This window comes from Nicotiana tabacum, chromosome 6, assembly GCF_000715075.1.
Source record: "Nicotiana tabacum cultivar K326 chromosome 6, ASM71507v2, whole genome shotgun sequence".
In the NCBI taxonomy this organism is placed as follows: Eukaryota; Viridiplantae; Streptophyta; class Magnoliopsida; order Solanales; family Solanaceae; genus Nicotiana; species Nicotiana tabacum.
In genome coordinates this window covers 127,532,605-127,553,635 of record NC_134085.1, presented here as the reverse complement: position 1 = coordinate 127,553,635, position 21,031 = coordinate 127,532,605, and the positions used below count along the sequence as shown (strand labels likewise).

Genomic DNA, 21,031 nt, shown 5'->3' with positions numbered 1-21,031 from the left:
TGCCTCACGGCGGTTCCGGTGGTCCAAACATCCCCAAAATTATACCATAGAACCCCCTCACCCTCCTCTTTCCGAATCCCCACTCCATCGCCTTCGAATCATCCCCGAGTTCTTCGAATCTTAGATTGAAGAATTGACCCCTAACCCTAGTTCACCCAAATGCCTCCAGCTTCACACTACAGCTCCGCCCTGACCTCTTCTCTCCAAATCCACCCTCCCCTTCCTTCGAATCTAGTCCCAGTCACTCGAATATCGATTTTAAGCCAAGAACCCTAGCGTCGCCACAAGATCCCCTGGTGGCGGCGCCAAACCTAAGCCGTCCCAAACATACACTCATTGGCCACTAGACCCCCTCGTCCCGAATCCCATGTTAGTCGTGCTCAAATCAAGCCGGAACTGGACGAATCCTAAATCGACTGAACGAGACCTAGAAGAACAAAACCTAGGAATCGATCCAAAATAAAATTGAGGTCGTGGCCAATCTTAGTCGTGTGTTCTCAGTCGAGAACACTCGATTAAGGTCCGTTTCGGCTTCAAACTTTAAGTCGAAGTTTCGATTGGAACAGATTGGATTTTAGCCTGTAGTTTCTGAGGTATTCCTTCTCTTTTCTCTTATTTTTCTGTTGTTGATTATATGTTATAAATTATTTAATCAATTGAATAAGTTTCGTCGATTAGTCCGCTAGGTTTGAGTGTTAGTTTAACACGATAATAGTTTAATTTTGGTTTTGATTTCATAGTTCATTCCAGCATGTTTCCCCTCTTGCTTCGTTTATGTTCTAAATTTTGTGTTGAAATGAGCCTATTGTTATATTCAGTTCATCATATTGAACTAAATTTATTGGGCATTTGTTATCCTGAATCTGTCAATCCCCTTAAAGCTCTTCTGGCTGTTTCTTCTTTTTCAATTTAATTAAGCGTATGCTCGTCTAGTTGATTTCAGTTCATTTGTTTCTGAGCTAAATATAATTGGTTCCCCAATATAGTTGGTTCAATATGTGCTGCCCTGAACCCTTAGTCTTCATTTTTGATGCCATTTGATTTGATATGAGTTTCTATCTTGAATTATTGACTGATTAGATAAGTTGAATTGGTTATAGCCATTGTAGTTTGTTGGTTAATTAGGATTCAGCTTAGTTAGTTGGTAGGTTTGAATAGGTTAGAGCTGAAAGGTTTAATACATATTAAAAGGGATTGGGTAGGACAGTAATTTCAGGGACTTTAGGAGGGTATTTTGGGATTGAAAAGGTTTGAAAGTGGTTTAAGTTGAATGGTCTGACAGTAGGGTACTAAGGTATCATTAAACTAATGAATTGTTTAAGTGCTAATGGGGAACAAAACATAATGGTAGGGGAAGGCTTAAAAGAGATTGATTAAAATATGTTGCCCATGCTTGTTTGAACATTAAATAAGGAAAAGACAAGGGGTAATGGGGGAAAACATACTCTAGTGGGGTACTAAAAGAAGATCATGGGCAGAATTAGTTAAAAAATTCTGCCTAAGTGCTCTTGAGAGCTGGCAAGGTCAGTTTTTGGGGTATAAGTGGAGGGACTTAGGACAGAAAGGGGGCAGACCTTAGAAGAAGGAAAAAATCTTAGGAGAAGGAGAGGGTTTTTATTGTTGCTTTAATAACTTTTTCAAGATTCTTAGCCAGTAGTCCAGTCCAGCTCCCTGAGAATCATAAACAATTTTAGAACTCTCTGCTTCAAGTTTCAGAGATCACTTTTGAGAGTCTTTAATCAGTTAGAGAGGGTCTTGAAAATCAGTTTCTAAAGCTTAAAGACTGGAAAGTTTGAATCTTGGCTTGACTCTAGCTCGATTGAGTCTGTTTGTGGCTGTTTGGAACTTCAAATTGCTGCTGTGAACTGCTGTTGTATTGCTGCTCATATTATTGCTACTGCTGATCTTTCTTCTACTTTATTTCTGTTCCAATTCCAGGTACACAGCTTGACTTCAATAATTGTGAAGCTGAAATGTAAAGGATGAACTTGTAATTGAAGCCTGAAGATTTTAATTTAATTCAGTTTTCTGATTTGTATAGTTGAATGTTTTGTTCGTTAAGGATGTTTAGACTCTTGTTTATAGTTACATTGTCTGAACTGAACTGGGCTATGCAATAACTGGATTATAGACTCTTATAGCTTAGTTTTCTTGGATTGGCTTACCCAGTAAATCACCAATTGTAGTTAATTCCTTGTTAGCTGATTCTTGCACCTGTTGAGTATTGGTTGTAGCCAAATTCATGGTACATAGTAGTTCATGACTAGTCATAGTTAATTTCGTGTTAAAGAACTTTGTGAATCCGTTTAGCGTAGTATAAGATAAAACCTGGAGTGGCTGTTATAAAATAGGCTTGAATGGTTTTTAGTCTTAATGTGTCCTTCAGCAGTTCTATTAGGAAATCGTGAATCATTAAAGTGATTAGTGTTAGTTTATTTTTATGACAATTCTTAAGCATTGATTCGTTTCAATAATTGTAAAAACAAGTTCAAATAGCTCCGGATTTTATATAGTTCACTTTCGTATCCCAATAGTGTAAAATACCAAGTTATTCGAGTACTAGTTCAGTACTGATAATGTAAATAAAGTACTGTTTGGGTCTGGGCCATTAGAGGATTCGTTCGGATCTGATTAGGCCGCCCAGATTCGTGTTGCGATGTTCCCGTCCAGGCTCGGACCCCGGGCTCGTTGGGCTGCAAACGTCCTTGTAGGCCCAATGTTGGAGGCAACCTTTCTCATAGTAAGGTTGTTGACGTATTAATTAATTAGGGCCTTTTCTTTATTTTTAGAGACAAAAAATAAAAATAGCAAATCATAGTCACTTTTAGGTTTGCCTTTTAAATAATAAATGAGACGAGTCTCGCCAAACAAAAATACATAAATTGTGGGGCCCTTAATAAATGGTTAAAAATGAAACATTTAGAATTCGGGATGGGTCGTTTAGTGAATTTCACGGCCCTCCCCAAAGATAATAACACGCTAGTCATTTTAGACGCGCTTCTAATAATTTACTTTCTTAAACTCGGTTGCACATTTATGTGACCCAAATCCAAATCTCAATGGAGTCGAAATGTGTCAATAACCACGGGTGCATTGATGTGACGTGGTTCGAGATGTGTTTTCACGACGTTGCAATTCTCGTTAAAAATAATAGTAATAAAAGCGGTAAAAAGTTAAAATTTGCACATATGTTCAACATGTATTAAAATCAGATAAATAAGCCGAATAGGACATTTGAGCGACCGTGCTAGAACCATGGAACTCGGGAATGCCTAACACCTTCTCCCGGGTTAACAGAATTCCTTATCCGGATTTCTGGTTCGCGGACTGTAATACAGAGTCAATCTTTTCCTCGATTCGGGATTCAATCGGTGACTTAGGACACCATAAATCTCCCAAGTGGCGACTCTGAATTAAATAATAAATCCCGTTTCGATTGTCCTTTAATTGGAAAAACTCTCATACGCCCCTGCGGGCGCAGGCAAAAAGGAGGTGTGACATCAGTCATAACAAAAGCTTTCGTCATAAGAATGACCTCATCGTTAGAAGCTCGAGGAGATCGATGTAAATTTCGTTTCATATCATTCCATTCTAAAAAACGTGGGGACTATCTGTCAACTAGAATGAAATAGATTTGGATAGGGTAAACACATAGATGAATATAATAGAATAACATATCCTACAACAACTGCATAAAACATATACTCTAGAAATACGGAGATATCCAATATACAGATATTAATTAACACTTTGCAAAAATACATAGAAATTTTTTAATATAGTCTACCTTTAAGTTTTATTAAAGTGTATACACATAAGTAAGTACTATACAGTATCCTACACACGGTATATAACATTGGTGGGGAGAAGACATGTTGTGAATGATTCCAATTCAATTCCGTTTCTCAAGAAACTGGAGAGACTTGTGACATTATTTTGATGAGAGAGAAAATATGTAATTTTAAATTTAATATAGTGATATGCTTTAATTGGTACAATTCCTATTTTTTAGGTTCAATAATGAGTTTTAAGAGACAGATATTAGGGATGAAAGTGTATAATTTAATTTAATTTAATTAAAAAGGTAAAATTTTAAAATAAGTTGTATTATATGTAATTTTCAAGAAGTGGTTGTAAGTTATTTAAATAAGTCTTATAAAGATTGTATTCTACGTAAATTTCTCCTAACGGCTATATGTGCGCTTGCCCCGAGAAAAAGTCACGCTTGGAATAAATTATGTTATGCGTTTAGACAATATTTGAGTTGAAGTAGATATATATCCTCTTAAAGTTGAAAATGGAAAAAACACGCTTAATAAAAGAACATTCAGCCTAAATTATGAAAATGGGTTGGTTTAACTGAACTACAAGAGCTCGTTTGGTACGAGAGATAATGTATAATTAATTTCGAAATTAAATTTAAGAAGAATTTATTTTATGTTTGATTGGAAGAAAATTGGATATAATTAACTTCGGAATTATAATATTTTTTTATTCTATAAAAATATAAAATAATTAATTCGGGGATAATTAATACTGGGACAATTTGTTTCCAACCAAAGCCCCTACAGTGCTATAGAATTTTAGGATAATTAATGCTGGACAACTTTCCTTTCCCACCAACGGACCCTATCGTGGTATAGAATTCAACAGCCAAATCTAACCATGTTTTGGCAATGAGAAACAGTTGACTTGTTCTTTCAATGGAGTATGCTCTAACAGTTTCCTTCCTTATCTTGATTCCATTTTTTGTACTCATCCTCAAACAAATCATACCAAAATCAGGAAATCTTCCACCAGGACCTCGACCATGGCCAATACTAGGAAATATTCTCCAGTTGGGAAAAAACCCTCATATTTCCATGACACAATTTGCCAAAATTCACGGCCCATTAATCTCTCTCAGGCTGGGAACTCAACTAGTTGTCATAGCTTCATCCCCTGATTCCGCAGCTGAAATACTCAAGACTCAAGATCGTTTGCTCTCAGCTCGGTCCGTGCCCAGAGTTGCTCCATATAAACTCTCTGTTGTTGATCAACACTCACTTGTCTGGTCCAGTGATTTGAGCAATCACTGGAAATCCTTAAGGGCATTCTGTCGAACACATTTGTTCTCAGCCAAAGCAGTTGAGTCACAAGCTGCTTTGAGGGAGAAAAAAGTGTTTGAAATGATAGAATTTCTTAGGTCCAAGAAAGGGAAAACCGTAAAGATTTCTGAAATTATGTTTGCTACCATTTTGAATACGTTAGGGAATCTTTTCTTTACAAAAGATTTGTGTGATTTGGATTATGAAGGGAACACTAGTGGGATCAAACATGTTATAAGGAAATTTGTAGAATTGGGAGCTATGCCAAATATATCAGAATTTTATCCTTTTTTGGATGCTCTTGATTTGCAGGGTTTGAGAAAGCAGACTAAGATATATCAGGGTCAATTGTTTAACATCTGGGCTGAAATTGTCAAGGAAAAAAGGCAGGCAATTAGTCGTGGGAGCTCCAATAAAATTCAAGATTTTTTGGATATCATGATTTATAGTGGATTCACGGATTTACAGATCAATATCATATTAATGGTACTTTTTTCATCCTTAATAGGATCAATTTGTTGAACCATGTGACTATGTCAAACTCAAAGCTTTGTTTTAAATACGATATAATTGTTAGGTGTTAGTCCTAATTTTTGTTAGCATATTTGATTTTCCTATCTGTTGAAGGAAAGGGCAACATGTTTATCATAATTGAGTTTTACTTCTTGGAGAATGAAATTATAAATCTCTCATATTTGGCTAGTCCTTTTTCTTGTAGGAAGGTTTGGAGTTCTATAAATTGAAGATACATCCTTCTCATTCAGTAGCATCCACAATGTAGCCATATGGGGTTTGAGAGTCGTGTTTAGGGGGAGAACTTTAAGTGTTAGTGTATCACTTGTGTTTGCCTCTTCGTGAGGTTGTTCTCTCAATATTTTGTACTCTTTTTATATAGTGGATTGCTCATCTCCGCCATGGATGTAGGTCAATTGACCGAACCACGTTAAATGTTTGTGTTTCTTTTGATATATTTCTCTTTGTTGTATGATTTATCGTCGTTCAAGATTTCCTTTACTAGTTTTCGCATGACACCTGAATTTTCGGTCCTAACAATAATTTGGTGAAGCAGATGTTGGTTTTTAACTAAATTGATTGATACTCACATTGCATAATCTTGTTTTTCATTTCAGGAATTAATTGCTGCGGGTACAGACACTACTACCTCAACAATTGAATGGGCAACGGCGGAACTGCTAAGGAACAAGGAAGTTATGCACAAACTTCAAGCTGAGCTCAGAAGTAAGATAGGGAGCAATGCCATTATAAGAGAATCCAATATCAGTGAACTTCCATATTTAGCTGCTTGTGTCAAGGAGACATTGAGAATCCATCCGCCAACTCCATTCTTGATTCCTCGTCGTGCTCCTGAGACGTGTAAGCTTATGAATTACACCATCCCAAAGAACTCGAGGTTGTTTGTGAACGTTTGGGCAATAGGGTGCGATTCTAAAACTTGGGAAGATGCGTTATCTTTCAGACCCGAGCGATTTATCGACTCTAGTGTAGATTTTAGGGGTCAAGATTTTGAGTTTATACCATTTGGTGCTGGGAGGAGAATATGCCCTGGCTTACCTTTTGCTAGACAAGAAGTACACTTGATTTTAGCTAGTTTGATCCATCACTTTGAGTGGTCACTTCCGTATGGTGAGGATCCAATGTTGTTAGATATGGAAGAAAAGTTTGGGGTTACTCTTCAGAAAGAAAAACCTCTACTAGTTGTCCCTAGATAACATGTATCTTCACTTAACCTCATTTAGCAGTGAGAGAGCTGTAGCAAGATGCAAATGAAAATAAATTATCTCAATTTGGTGGTTCATTACTGACTTTTCCTGGATATCAGAATTATAAATCAATTATGAGTTTAAATTGTATAATTGACAGAGTAAAGACATCACATTTTCTTGGCCGGAGGTCTATCGGAAACAGCCTCTCTACCTCACCGGGTAGGGATAAAGTCTGCGTACAAACTATCCTCGCCACTTGTGAAATTACACTGGATATATTGTTGTTGTTGATGTCATATCACCGTTATTTGTTGTAGCAAGTAACCTTCTTTATTATCAAGATTACAACTCCTACTTTTTGTGGAGGATTACTTATTTTATTTACACTAAAAGGGTGTGTTTGGTATGACGGAAAATATTTCCGGAAAATATTTTCCAATTTTTCCATGTTTGTTTGGCTTAAATATTTTGGAAAACATTTTCCTTATTAACTCATTTTCCTCCAATTGGAGGAAAATGTTTTCCTTATCAAGAGAAGAAAAAACATTTTACAAAACTCCTTCTCAACCTTCTCCACTCTCACCAACCCACCTCATCCCCTCTCCAAAAAAGTTTTTTTTTTAATTTCAGTTTTTCCGTTACCACCCACCCTACTACCCCTCCACCTCCACCCCCACCCCCACTCCCCACCCCACCACAAAAAAAATTATTTTTTTTACCTTAATTTTTTTTTTTTTTGCAATTTCAGATTTCTATTTTTTCGTTTTTCTGCACCACCAAACACTCATCCCACCCCCACTCCCCACCCACCCCACCCGCACAAAAAAATTACTTTTTTTATAATTAAATTTTTGTTTTTTATTTTTATTTTTTTTGTTGGTTTGAAAGTTTATGGCTTCATGTTATTATATCTAAATTATTTATGAATACTCTTGAGAAGTCATTTTCCTTAATTTGCGTACCAAATACCGAAAAATGAATTAGATTACTACTTATTTTCCTAGAAACATTTTCCACGGAAAATATTTTCTGTTATACCAAACACACCCTTAATATATATAACTTAAACTCATCGACTATATGTTTTCTTAACTTGCTTATCATTTTCCTGTTGTTTCATGTGAATTTGTAAATCTAAGTTAGTTCATTAGAAACCCCGCCTTTTATATTTCAGGTAAACTTTGCCTAATGTTCAAGGTTTCTGCTAATAACTTAGTTTGCAGAGAGCCAGAGACACTATTTTGGGCTTTGTCACCATTTTCTTAGGGCTTACTACCTAGTATTGGGCCTCATAAGTACTCTAGCCCTTCTAGTTGGCCCATTCAAGGTAGTTATGTGTCATGCTCTTTGTCCTAAGATACCAATCCAACGAATTGGATGATAATTGGGCTTTTTTCACTTTTAACACGCGCTAGAAACTATTTATATTTGGTAATGGAAAAATCTATAAATTTTGTATGTAACATACATAATGTATATATATACAAAAATATACATATTTTTACTATTATTTTGAGAGCGACTATACCGTGTTATTTTAGTTATCTCATTTCAAAGAAGAACGATCATCTATCATTTTTTTACGGGAAAAGATAATTTATTACGAAGACATTACAGAATACTGACAGTAACATCCCTAACAAAACAACAAGCTTCGAGGACATTTAAATTCCCCATTTCGGCTAAATTGAAACACACATTAATACTGAGTTTTTTGGTCAAATACACATAACCATTTCTGTCCATTGCTAGATTATTTAATATACTAGAGGCAATGGGTTGACAAAAAGTTGTTTTTTCCTTGCATGCTTGAGTCCTTCCTTGGCCATTTTGTGAGCCACCTTGTTTCCTTCCCAAAAATTATGGATGATCTTCGGGTGCTTCAGCTGGTGCATTAACCACCTACAATCAGTAATAATAGAGTTGTAAGGCATAGCATTTGAATGTAAGATTTTTATGAGCTATGTTGCATCTGTTTCCACAATTAGTGGAGAGTAACCATAATTGAGCGCGACTGAAAGCCCTACCCTTAAAGCTTCCAGTTCATATTGGAGAGGGGAAGACGATGGATTGGAGTGTTGGAAACCCAGTAACCAGTCTCCTCTATGGTTTCTGAAAACACCACCCATGCCCCCCAAGTTTGAGTTATATTGGAAAGCACCATCTATGTTTAGTTTAATAAAAAAAATTGAGGGTTTGTGCCAAGCAATTTAATTGAATAGGATTGGGTAACTATGGGTTCCCTAGTCGTGAAATTGTAGTATTCTAAAGCAAGGGACACTGCATGGGAATGGTTATATTTGAAGGTCATATTGTTGTGATTGTTGTTGTTTCTATTTGCCCAAATTGTCCATATGACAAAGGGGAAGAGGTTATCCCAGGTTAAATGGGTGGAGGGGGGATTTGGACAAAGGTTTCTAATCTTAAGCAACCAGTCAGTATGATTTTTTGCCCGGGAAAAAGATTGACCTAAAGTTGTCCAGAACGTATTGATAACAGCACAAGTTATGAAAATGTGTTCAAGAGTTTCCTCTCCATTTTTGTATACTGGACAAATAGGGTCAATATTTAGGCCTATATAGTGTAAATAATGACGCTTAGGGAAGCCTATTGTGGAGACATTTCCATAAGAGAAATCTAATCTTATTGGGACAATTTGACTTCCAAATCCAATCAAAATCAATCGATTGTTTGCTCTAGGATTAATTAGTTTATAGCAAGTCTTAGTAGTAAAAATACCATTTGCAATCAAGTCCCAATAACAAGAGTCATGATTACCGTTGTTGGGTTTAAAAGAGAGAATGGCATTTTGAATATGGGGAGGTAGTTGAAAGGGGATTTTAGAAAAATCCCAATGGTTACCTAGCCAAATATCTTTGATGCTAAGATGTTCCGTAGGAATGGTGAGGGGGGCCTCTATGTTATTTCTAAGAGTAGTGGAATTTGGAATCCAATTGGATTACCAAATATTCATAGTTGAGTTTGAACGAGGAATTCATTTTAGTCCTTTGTTACAAATCTCCCGGTCTTTGATGATACTTTTCCAAATGAAGGAAGAGTATTTTTTGATTTTTGGAAGAGCCATAAAGAGATGAAAGAGTTTGGGACCAAGGGAGCAATGGATTGTGAAGGATTCTCCAGGCTAGCTAGAGTCACTAGGTTTTTATCTTTTGCCGCATGGATGTCAATCTCCCATCTTTCTTATCCTTAGTCAAAGTATAATCTATCAATTATCTCAACATGATGTTAGAATTTTGGTATACCAATTACATTGTATTGACCCTTCTTTACAATTTATATGCGAAGCAATAATTTATGCTTACAATAACAAAATCAAGTTAAACCTATAAACAACAGAAATTTTTTCATAACAAACCTGTTAGTATTAACCAGAATACAAACACGTTAGTATAATTTGTTAAATTGCATTGATAACGTAAATATTTTTAAGTGTATAACTTAAATCCTTCGTACATTTAACAAGTCAAAATCTTCCTCGTTATATAGTAGAAAGTAAAAATCATGGATTTCTAAGCATTACTACACCATATTTTTGATAGGTTCTGGGAATCCAACATAATAAAGTTGTGGAGCATGCAGCATCATTGAATGTTAATGACTAAAAGCTCAATTATCCTTAATCCAATTTCTCTTTTTAGCCAAAAAAAAGGCCGACACTTGGCCACTTTGTTGTGTTGGGGACACAAGTTATTATAGAAGCTTTATCAAAACCTTTTCGTAGTGCGGAATGCAATGGAATAATAGAAGAGAAACATTACAATTGGAGAAAGAGGATTAAGACCTTAATTATATAAATGAGTATTTTTCTCTGCCCCGATCCGTTGGTTTCACATTGGATTGGAATAAAGACTTCCATTATTATATGCACTCCATTATCGATGACGTTGGTTGTTAGGTGTGATGGATTATAATAAGCCGCGGAAGCAATCTCAGTATCAAAATCACATGTAATCTAGATAATTAGCATAACGGGATTTTACGGGTTACCTATTGAAGCGGGAACAAAGCTCTTTTATCACGTGAGTTTTCAATTCCACAGCAACTCAATGAATTCTCCACCACCCGCACGATCACAGTCTCCAAACATTCCACGGTCTTCTACTGTGTTACCCAAATATTGTACGAAAATAGCAATTTCATGTGGGCGAAATTTTCTAAGGAAAAGGGGCTGAAATTCGGCCACCATGTGCTCCTCTCTCTAGGTGGAAAAACTTATGTATTTATAACACAAGTTTTAAGGGTTAAAACCCTTTTCCAAAACATGTTGGGTTTTCTTTTCCACCAGAAAAATGATTCCTTTATTTCCTATTATTTAGGCACAATAGGGATCACAGAATTTAATTAACAAGGCTTCCAATTATGGAATTAATTTATAAATTTCGAAATTAATATCCACCATAATTAATTACGAATTATTCCACTACAAATTCGTAATTGCACTCCTTATTCAATTTTGAAATTCATCCATTAAATCTTATTTAACTCCTCATGTTAAGATTCAGATACTAATCAATTAAATTAAATTACTGACGATTTAATTTATTGATTATTTCCTTTAGACTTTCGTTTAATTTATTTCATGTGTCGGATACAAAATTCACCAGCCGGGTTTACATATGAAAACTTATAAGAAACCCAGACATGGATTTCATCAACTAACTATTATTTCGCCAATGTACATTATTATTATCCAATTTACCAGGCATATTGACCCACGAAAGAATCTCGCCTTTTAATAAATCAAAATAATAATAATGTACATAACTAATAATAGTTATATTAAGATTAAGAGTATAAGTATATTTAATGGCTAGAGAGTTTATTTTATTAAGTCAGTATAAAATACTTATCTCTACTTGGTCCGTTCAATACATACAAAATATACTAGCACAAGAAGTTGGAATTAAACCATTCCCATAATCAAGATAAATTATATTTAATCTTGTGCTACAATCGTTCCTGATGGTTTATCCAATTCCATCATTAGATTGTGAACTCAAACTTTATACTTATAAGAACCGATGATTTAATTTTCCGTGTATAAGATAAACTCTATACACTAAATCATCTACTATATAAGCAAATGACACAGACTAATATATGATTTATTTAAAACATTATTAAAACTGAATATATAATTACTTTATAATAAATACTATATCTAAACCAAACCCATGGTTAATAGTATATATCCCAACAATCTCCCACTTAGACTTTTAACCATGACAATTATTAGAATATACTATATCCAAATGCATGGTTAATAGCATATGCCCCAATAATCTCCCACTTAGACTCATAACCATGCATCTATAACTTTCTCAGACATTCTTTTACATGACTATTAAAAGTCTTCACCAAATAAGGTTTTGTTAAAGAATCTTGTCAAGTTATATCTGATGCAATATTTGTCCAGTAGTGTTTTGTCGTAACTATCTTGTTTGGTATTAAACTCTTCAGGGATCCTGGTACTGAAACTATCCCAAGAGTGTGCATCGAACTATAATTTTCTTTAGCATTCTCCCACTATGATGAAGTACTACTAATATTACCTTCATTACCTTACGACATTGAAATATTAGTGACTTCTACTATAGTGTTCACTGTTCAAACATCACTCCCACTCGATAAAGGCATATCATGTTTATTAACGTTCTCGCACTATTTAAATGCAATGGAACGTCAATTCTGACATATGGGTTTTGATGTTCTTGAACATCTAGTTATTTCTTTGCCCGGTTCCTGTAAAAATAGTTTACTTCTAGGAATATGTTTTATTAAATAGACCTTATCTAGAAAAATGCATTTGTTTTAACAATTGACTTATTTTCTTTAGGACAATAAAATAAAACTCCATTCGTTTTCTTGGATATTCAATAAACATGCAATTGTCCATTCTTAGTTCCAACTTACATATCTGCTTTCCCTTTCAGAATATATGCGAGACAATCCTATATCTGAACATGCCACAGACTGCTTACATTCAGTCCACTGCTCTATAGATGTCCCAGGTACTAACTTAGAAGGAACTAAATTCAGAATGTAATTTGCAGTTTTCTAGAAATATTCCAAAAATAAATAAAGCAAATCTAAATAACACACATGTCCAAAAGAGACTTATTTCTTCTTTTTATTACACCACTCTATTATGAAATTTACAGTGTAGTCAATTGAGATGTAATCCTTTATTCTGATAAGTTACAAAAGAATTCTTTAGAGAGGTGCTCGTCATTACAATCAAATTGCAGTAACTTAAGATATTTCCTTGGTGCTTCTCCATTTCAAGTCTTAAAATCTTGAATTACTTAATTCATTAAGACTTACAGTGCATCAAATAAATATATTAATATTTTGAGTAATCATTTATGAACGTCACAAAAATACTCAAAACTATCTCTTACCAGTATGTCCATTTAACCATACAAATTAGAAGGGACTCATTCTAACTTATCACTAGCTTTATTTCCTTTTGAAGGGAAACAACCTTTAGTCAAATTTTCTTCCAAACAGGATCTATAAGTTGATAGTGCCTCTACTTTCAATGAACCTGAAGGTCCATCCTTGACCAACCTGAAATCCTATCCAGATTAATATGACTTAGACAAAAGTGCACAGATAAGTTTTACTCAATTTTGAAGAACATATTCTCTTATGAGGTAGACTAATATTGTTCTGTTCAGGAGAGACATTAATATACAATAACAAAGTCATGCATTCATGTACCACAAGAGATAAAATGTTTATCAAGCTCAATAACTCAAGAGTTATTCGAAAAATAAAATAATTATCCATCTCTTATTTTGCTCAGAAACCGGAATTAAATACTTTCTAACAAAAAGTACATATATTGCATCCTTTAAATTAATGTCTTATTACTATAAGAAAATTTTAACAAGTAATATGACAAATTGCATAAAGTCAATGTGGAGTTGAACTAAAAATATTAAATAGATCATAATAAGTCAAAATACTGAATAGTAAAATTCAGACTGCATTCAATATTTATATAGATACATGCATCTCGAATAATAAATTTCGATGGGAAAAGAATCATTCATGCAAAGTATATTATATAATGCAAGAATTATACAATCCAAAAACAAATTGAACCATATCAGATGAAGAGTATACTATTATTTCCAGTCAATTCTATATAACCTTTTAATACGAAATTTTAAACACACTACACATATATGTCATGCATCTTGAATAGCAATTTCGATGGGAAAAGAACTACTCATGCACATACATATGTAATGCTAGATTATTCACTCCAATAATTAAAACAGACTTAACTCAGATGGAGAGTATACTGTTAATTTTAGTCAAGTGAATATCATAATTAATAACTCTAGTTCCATTGATCCAACATGTATACTTAGATGGAGAGTAAGTAAACGATATCAATTACTAGTATTTCATCTAGTGAGCTTACAATAAATTTATCCGATATGGAGGAAGACCTAAAGTAAACGCGTAAATTTATTACTCACTTGAAATTAATAGTGGAAGACCATAGAAATATATTTCTATCACCACTTAATCATGATTGTATTTGAGTTACAAAATTGATTCAACCCTTTAAACTCAGATAGAGAGTTAATACAAGTTATCAGTAACTAGTAACTACATCCAGTGAGTTCATAATAAATTTATCCGATATGGAGGAAGACCTAATGTCAACGCGTAAATTTATTATCTCACTATAAATAAAAAATGGAGACCATAGGAGTTAATTTCTATCACCACTTTATCTCAACCACGAACTTTTCTCTAAGGATTAAGTTTCATAATTAAAATAATTCTCAATACCCCATTTAAACAGTCTTAAAACGCTAAAATTAACGTTTTCACTACATAGCAGTGAGTATTGTTCATTGGGATATTTCTGATAAACCTACCAAATTTCAGATCAATCGAAGATCGTTAAAATCACAATCTCCAAAAAAACTTGTGACCAAATTTGGAAAATTACCATTTTAAGCATTTTTTAAGAATTTAAAATATGACCTACATTTTTATCATATACCAATTCATATCAAATCAACATGTGTTATCATGTTCCAGATTAGACATAAATAAAATGATAGAAAAAATGATTTTTTGTATTTAAATCACATTTTAATCCGTCAAACCTCCAAAAAACTCATCTAAACGATCCCGAATCGTCAAAATATAATGTGATTCACTGAATAGTAGTGAGTTCTTCTTAACATATAGTTTTTGATGATCCTACCAAATTTCAGGTCATTCAGAGATCGTGAAATTCACGATCACCAAAAACTTGACCAAATTTGAATAAATTATTTTTGGCGTATTTAGGATTAAATCCATGTGATTTACATTCTTTCTATATATCATATCAAGTTAAATCATCATGTTTCATATTTAACACAAATATATTCGGTATATAAAGAATAATTTTTTTATATTTATAACAAATTCAATTTAATAAACTGCTTGAAAACTCATCTAAACGACCTCAAAATGCCGAAAAACGATATGATTCACTGCAGCAGTGAGTTTTTCTCACTGGATCGTTTTCAATGAACCTACCAAGTTTCAGGTCAATCGGAGTCTGTCAAATTCATGACCACCAGCCTGTAACCAAACTCAGAGAATAACCGTTTTAAGTAGTTTCACGAATTAAAATAAATATGATATTGATTTCCATTCTCCTTATATTATACTATGAGCTCAATGCATATATTATGTTCTTCCTATTTCTAGGATACATAATATCTCCTTTTGCAATAAATTATCCTTTTATTAAATGCACAAGAAACTAAGATATTATATTTTCTCCCGTTCGGCGAAAGACTTAATATCTCTTCTCATGGGTGGAGTTGGTATCACTAGTACCCAAAGATAAAACTCTTTTTCTAGTTAAGAACCTCCACCACAAATGTAGATTTATCAAGGATAATTTTCACATGGTACATTAAACAAATTTCAATGACTCAAATAAATAGACCATTTTGTGGATCCTACTTATTAATGCTCAATCCATGAATAGACACAATTTCACATGTACAAATTTATTAAGAATTTTTCATGAGTTCAAATAAACAAACCACTTTAGTGGTTACTATTTATTATTCACAAAATTCTCAATTTATGAGTGAAGATACATGTAACTTATAAAATTATTTTATGGCAGATTATGGACTACGGCTTAAAAGCCATGCCAATAATATAAAACTCATACAAAATACCGTTATATTTCACTTAATTACAACCTCCTACCAGAGAACAAAATTTTTCATCCAAAATTCAAGACTAGTTATCACGCAGGGCATGAAAACATAAACTAAAATTTGAGAATTTTTTTTTATGCACCAATATGCCAAACGCTCCAATAATTAGCCATCCAAGATATCAAACAGATGATTTCACTTTCTTACAAAATAATTATATCATCACACAATATCAATTATACCTTGTAAGACCTAGTCAATAAAATCATACACCTCTATTATTGAATTTAATTCAACAACATGTCTATTTACTAATAGCCAATGTGTAAACCTATTATATCACCAGTATTTAATCATGAAGACCATGGGGAGTCACCTCACCACCATTGAATTAAAAACGAATTAAAATTATTAAAAAATAATTTTCAGATAATATAAAAATGTCCAAAACACAGTCCAAACGGCCTCAAAACGCCAAAAATATCGTGATTCACTGCCAAAGAAGTGAGTTTTTCTCACCACGTTGTTTCCGATGGACCCACCAAATTTCAGCTCAATCGGAGTCCGTCAAGTTCGTTGACCTCCGAAAATTCCGGCTATTCGGTCAAAAACAGGTTTTGCGTTTTTCTAGGGTTTACCCCAAAAAGTTCAGATAATCTCAATCAAATATCAATAGAAAAACAGATATCTCATTATTACAAGAATAATCCAAAAATTTTACACAGTTAATTCATAAAACAGCAGTGCAGTTTTTCAGAAAATCACATATATATGTAATTCAAAAACGCACATAAATACGATATTCTTGTTTCATGAAAAACTTAGCTATCTAATTAGATGTGACTGGGCTCTGATTAGGGGTATTCGTCGGTCGGTATAGTACGATATTTAAATATATCGGTTCGGTATTTTCAATATTCGGTTTCTTAAAATATTATACCAATACCGTACCTAATTATATTCGGTATAGTTCGATTTTTCTCCTTTCGGTTTCGGTTTATTCGGTTCGGTAACTTCGGTTTATTCGGTTTCAATACTAACTTGTGCGTAGAGTCATAAAATATAATATTATTTATTAAAGTACTCAAAAGTACAAAACAAAAAATGTTTGTTGACAAAAGTTTTATCCAAAACCAGTAAATATCAACCCAGAGAGAGAAAATTGTACATAAAGGAATAAATTTGATCATTAGAAATGTCTTGTTACTTGCTTAGAGTTACTTGATGATCTTAGAGAATAAAGGAAAACAAAATTTTAGATTTTTTATATTTATGTTATAATTAATAATATGTGTATTGTGCAATATAATATATATTTCGGTACGGTATCGGTATTTCGGTATTTCATTTTACAATATCAAATACCATACCTAATACCATCTTTTTAAAAAAAATTAAATCAAATACCATACCGAATATAAAAATATCGAATACTAAATACCAAAATTTTTGGTTTCGGTATGGTAATTCGGTATTTGCCAGATTATGCACAGCCCTAGCTCTTGTAACGACCCGACCGATCGTTTTGAGCTCTAGCGCGCCGTTCGGCAATTTGAGGCCATGAGCAGCTTCACTTCAGGTATTATGACTTGTACGCATGGTCGGAATTGAATTTCGGAAAGTTTGGAATTGATTTGAAAAGAAAATTCCCATTTCGGAAGCCTTAAGTTGAAAGAATTGACTAAGATTAGATTTTTGAGTAAACGACCTTGGAATCGGGATTTGAAGGTTCCATCAGGTTTGTATGATGATTTCAAACTTGGACGTATGTCTGGATCGAGTTTTGAAAGACCCGGGAACGTTTCGGCACCTATTGTAGAAGTTAGCATTTTTGGAAGAATTTCATAAGTTTGGGTTGAAGTGTATTTCAGTGTTATCAATGTCTGTTTGGGATTCCGAGTCTGGGAATAGCTCCGTATGGTGATTCTGGTGTTGGGAGCATGATCGAAAGTAAATTCGGAGGTCAATGGGTTATTTTGGAGTCATTTGGCTAAAGATAGAAATTTGAAGGTTTTTGAGGAGTTTGACCGGAAGTGGACTTTTTGATATTGAGGTCGGAATCCAATTCCGGAAGTTGGAGTAGGTCCATAATGCCGAATGTGACTTGTGTGCAAAATTTAAGGTCAATCGGACGTTATTTGATAAGTTTCGACATCGAATGTAGAAGTTTGAAATTCTAAAGTTCATTAAGCTTGAATTGGAGTATGTTTCATGATTTCGATGCTGTTTGATGTGATTTGAGGCCTCGAGCAGGTCTATGTCATGTTATGGGACTGGTTGGTGTGATTGGATGGGGTCCCGGGGAGCCTCGGGTGTGTTTCGGATCATTTTGGGTTGTTTTGCTATAGCTGTTGTTGGTGTCTGGTGTTGTTCTTCGCGTTCGCGAGAATACTCTCGTATTCGCGAAGAAGGCTTGGGCTTCAGGGATTTTGTCCTTCGCGTTCGCGAAGATGTTCTCGCGTTCGCGAAGAAGAAAATCTCTGTTGCACAAAGCTGACTTAGGAGGCTCATATCTCACAATCTATAAGGAATTTGGAGATGATCCAAAAAAAGGTTGTATCCCTTTATGTCTAGTTTTCAGAAATATAAACCATTTAGCATTTGGATTTGTGTACCAAAAGTTATGGCTGGTACACTATAGGCGGTACGGGAAGATGAAGAAGAAATTTGTGTTGCATAAGGCTAACTTTGGAGGCTTATATCTCAAAATCTATAAGGAATTAGAAGATGACTAAAGCATGAAAGTTGTAGACATTGGTGTCTAGGTTTTAAAAAGTTTAACCATTTATCATTTGGAGTTTTGTACAAAATGTTATGGCCATTATACTAGAGGATGTCTGAGAAGAGTTTGGAAAAATGGTTTTTAGGAATTTTCTTCGTCTGGCAGTGTATAAGTGTAAAGAAATGGGTTTGGCTCATTTTATCTCATTTCCTCCATGGGAGCCGACCTAGGAGCGATTTTGGAGTTCCATTTTCATCATCCATGTCAAGGTAAGTGATTCCCACCTATTGCAAGTTAATTACTTGGATTATATCTTGATTTTAACATGGAAAATCATGTAAATTAGTAGAAATTTTGGGATTTTGAAGAAAACCTAGGAAATTTGTATTCTTGGATTTTGACCACGATTTTGGGCATGAAATTGAGAGCTAATTATATATTTGAGTTCGTGAGGTTGTGGGTGAAATTTATCTTCGAAAAAATTTGGAATTTGGGCACGTGGGCCCGAGGGCAATTTTGTCAACTTTTTGAGCGGAGATGGGATTTTATATAAATTGAATTGTTATGAGTATTAGGGTGAATTTTCATTGGTTCGCCCATTATTTGGCTAGTTTTGGAGCGTTGGAACATCGGTTTGAGTCGTCAGAAGGAGCTTGGAAGCCAGTTATTGGATTTCGGAACGAGGTGAGTCCCCTTTATAACCTTGTAAGAGGGAATTGTCCCCATATGTGAATTAATTGGATATGTGCTCCTATTTGTGGGGGCTACGTATGCACGAGGTGACGAGAGTCCGTGTGTAGTTACTATTATGCTTAAGTCCGGGTAGTCTAGGGCCCAAAAGCATGGTTTACTTGTAATATTGCAACCTTGTTGTCAACTTAAAAATGCTTAAAACATATCGAACGTATAAATAAATTTTTAAAAGGCTAGACATCATTTCTTGACTTTTAAAAGAGAAGCTTGCCTTTTCGTGAATAATTGCTCCTTGATGAATTCTTGATTTGATTGTTTGAATGTGTTTATCTATTGTGGAACAGGCCGAACGCCTCGGTAGATTAAATAGATGCATCTATGGTTCGCGACATTCGACCCTCTGGCAGTGCACAATTTAAATATTGTTGGATCGGGTCGTACGACCTCGGCATGATTTGCGCATGCTTGTATTTGCTTGACTTGCAAGTTGTAAATAATGATATTGTCTCCCTGGCTTGAAATTAATGTATAAATGATGAAAACAAATTTGAAAAATGAATTGGGAAATTCCCTATTAATGAAAGAACTGTTTACTTGCTTCATGCTATTGAGTTACAACCATTTTTTTTATAAAATTCTCGTTTTATTATATTATTGGTATGTCATTATTGGACCATTAGCAAGTATCGAAGTCAATCTCTCGCCTCTACTTCTTCGAGATTAGGCGGGATACTTATTGGGTACATGTTGTTTTTGTACTCATGCTACACTTGCTGTGTATTTTTATTGCACAGGCTCATGTATGTCTAATGGCCTAGTTCGGCGCAGCGGCATGGTCGATGCGAAGACTTAGGTGAGTTGCACTCCTCGAGATGACCTGCAACCAGCAGAGTCTCCTTCAGAGTACTGTATTGTATTTTCTTTTCTGTCCAATTGTATTTCGGACAGTTATTGTGTTGTATTTTATTTTAAATCCTAGAAATTGCTCATGCACTTGTGACATCGGGTTCTAGGATGATTATGGGATTATTCAATATTAATTTTGTTAAAGACATCATTTTTATTTTAGTGAATTTCATTATTTATTGGTTAATGTATAAAAGAAATGAATTCAATAAATACTAAAATGAGAATTTAGTTAACTTCTTGGTGTTGGCTTTCCTGACAGTGGTGTCCGGTGTCATCACGACCCTTAGAGGATTTTGGGTCGTGACAACATTGTATCACAGCACTAGGTTCCCTTTAGGTCTAATGAGTCATGAGCAAGTCTAGTAGAGTCTTGCGGATCGGTACGGAGATGTCTGTACTTATCTTCGAGAGGTTACAGGGCTGTAGGAGCACTTCCCTTCTTGATTCTCATCGTGCGATTTGATTCCTTTGAGGTTTATGCCTTCATTTATTTCCCATTCAATCTTATGCGACGTGAAGCGCTTGCTATCGATCGAGAATTGAGGAATTGTAATGGTACTACAGATGTGATGTGGGATGTTCCTCCCTGCGTAGTTTATTGGGCTATTGTCGTCGCCTTATGGAAGGATATTCTGTCATTTCAGCTCAGTAGTTGTACTTTTGGGAGCTTTAAGACTA

General features: G+C 34.5%; 1 protein-coding gene across 1 annotated transcript; it reads left to right on the top strand.

Moving 5' to 3' along the window:
- Nucleotides 1–4,261: 4,261 nt before the first annotated feature.
- On the top strand, nucleotides 4,262–6,901 carry LOC107784441 (putative (S)-N-methylcoclaurine 3'-hydroxylase isozyme 2). The gene is made up of 2 exons (XM_016605573.2): nucleotides 4,262–5,573; nucleotides 6,218–6,901. The coding sequence occupies exons 1-2, from the start codon at nucleotides 4,704–4,706 to the stop codon at nucleotides 6,815–6,817; spliced, it is 1,470 nt and encodes a 489-aa protein (XP_016461059.1). The 5' UTR covers nucleotides 4,262–4,703; the 3' UTR covers nucleotides 6,818–6,901.
- The last annotated feature ends 14,130 nt before the right edge of the window (nucleotides 6,902–21,031 follow it).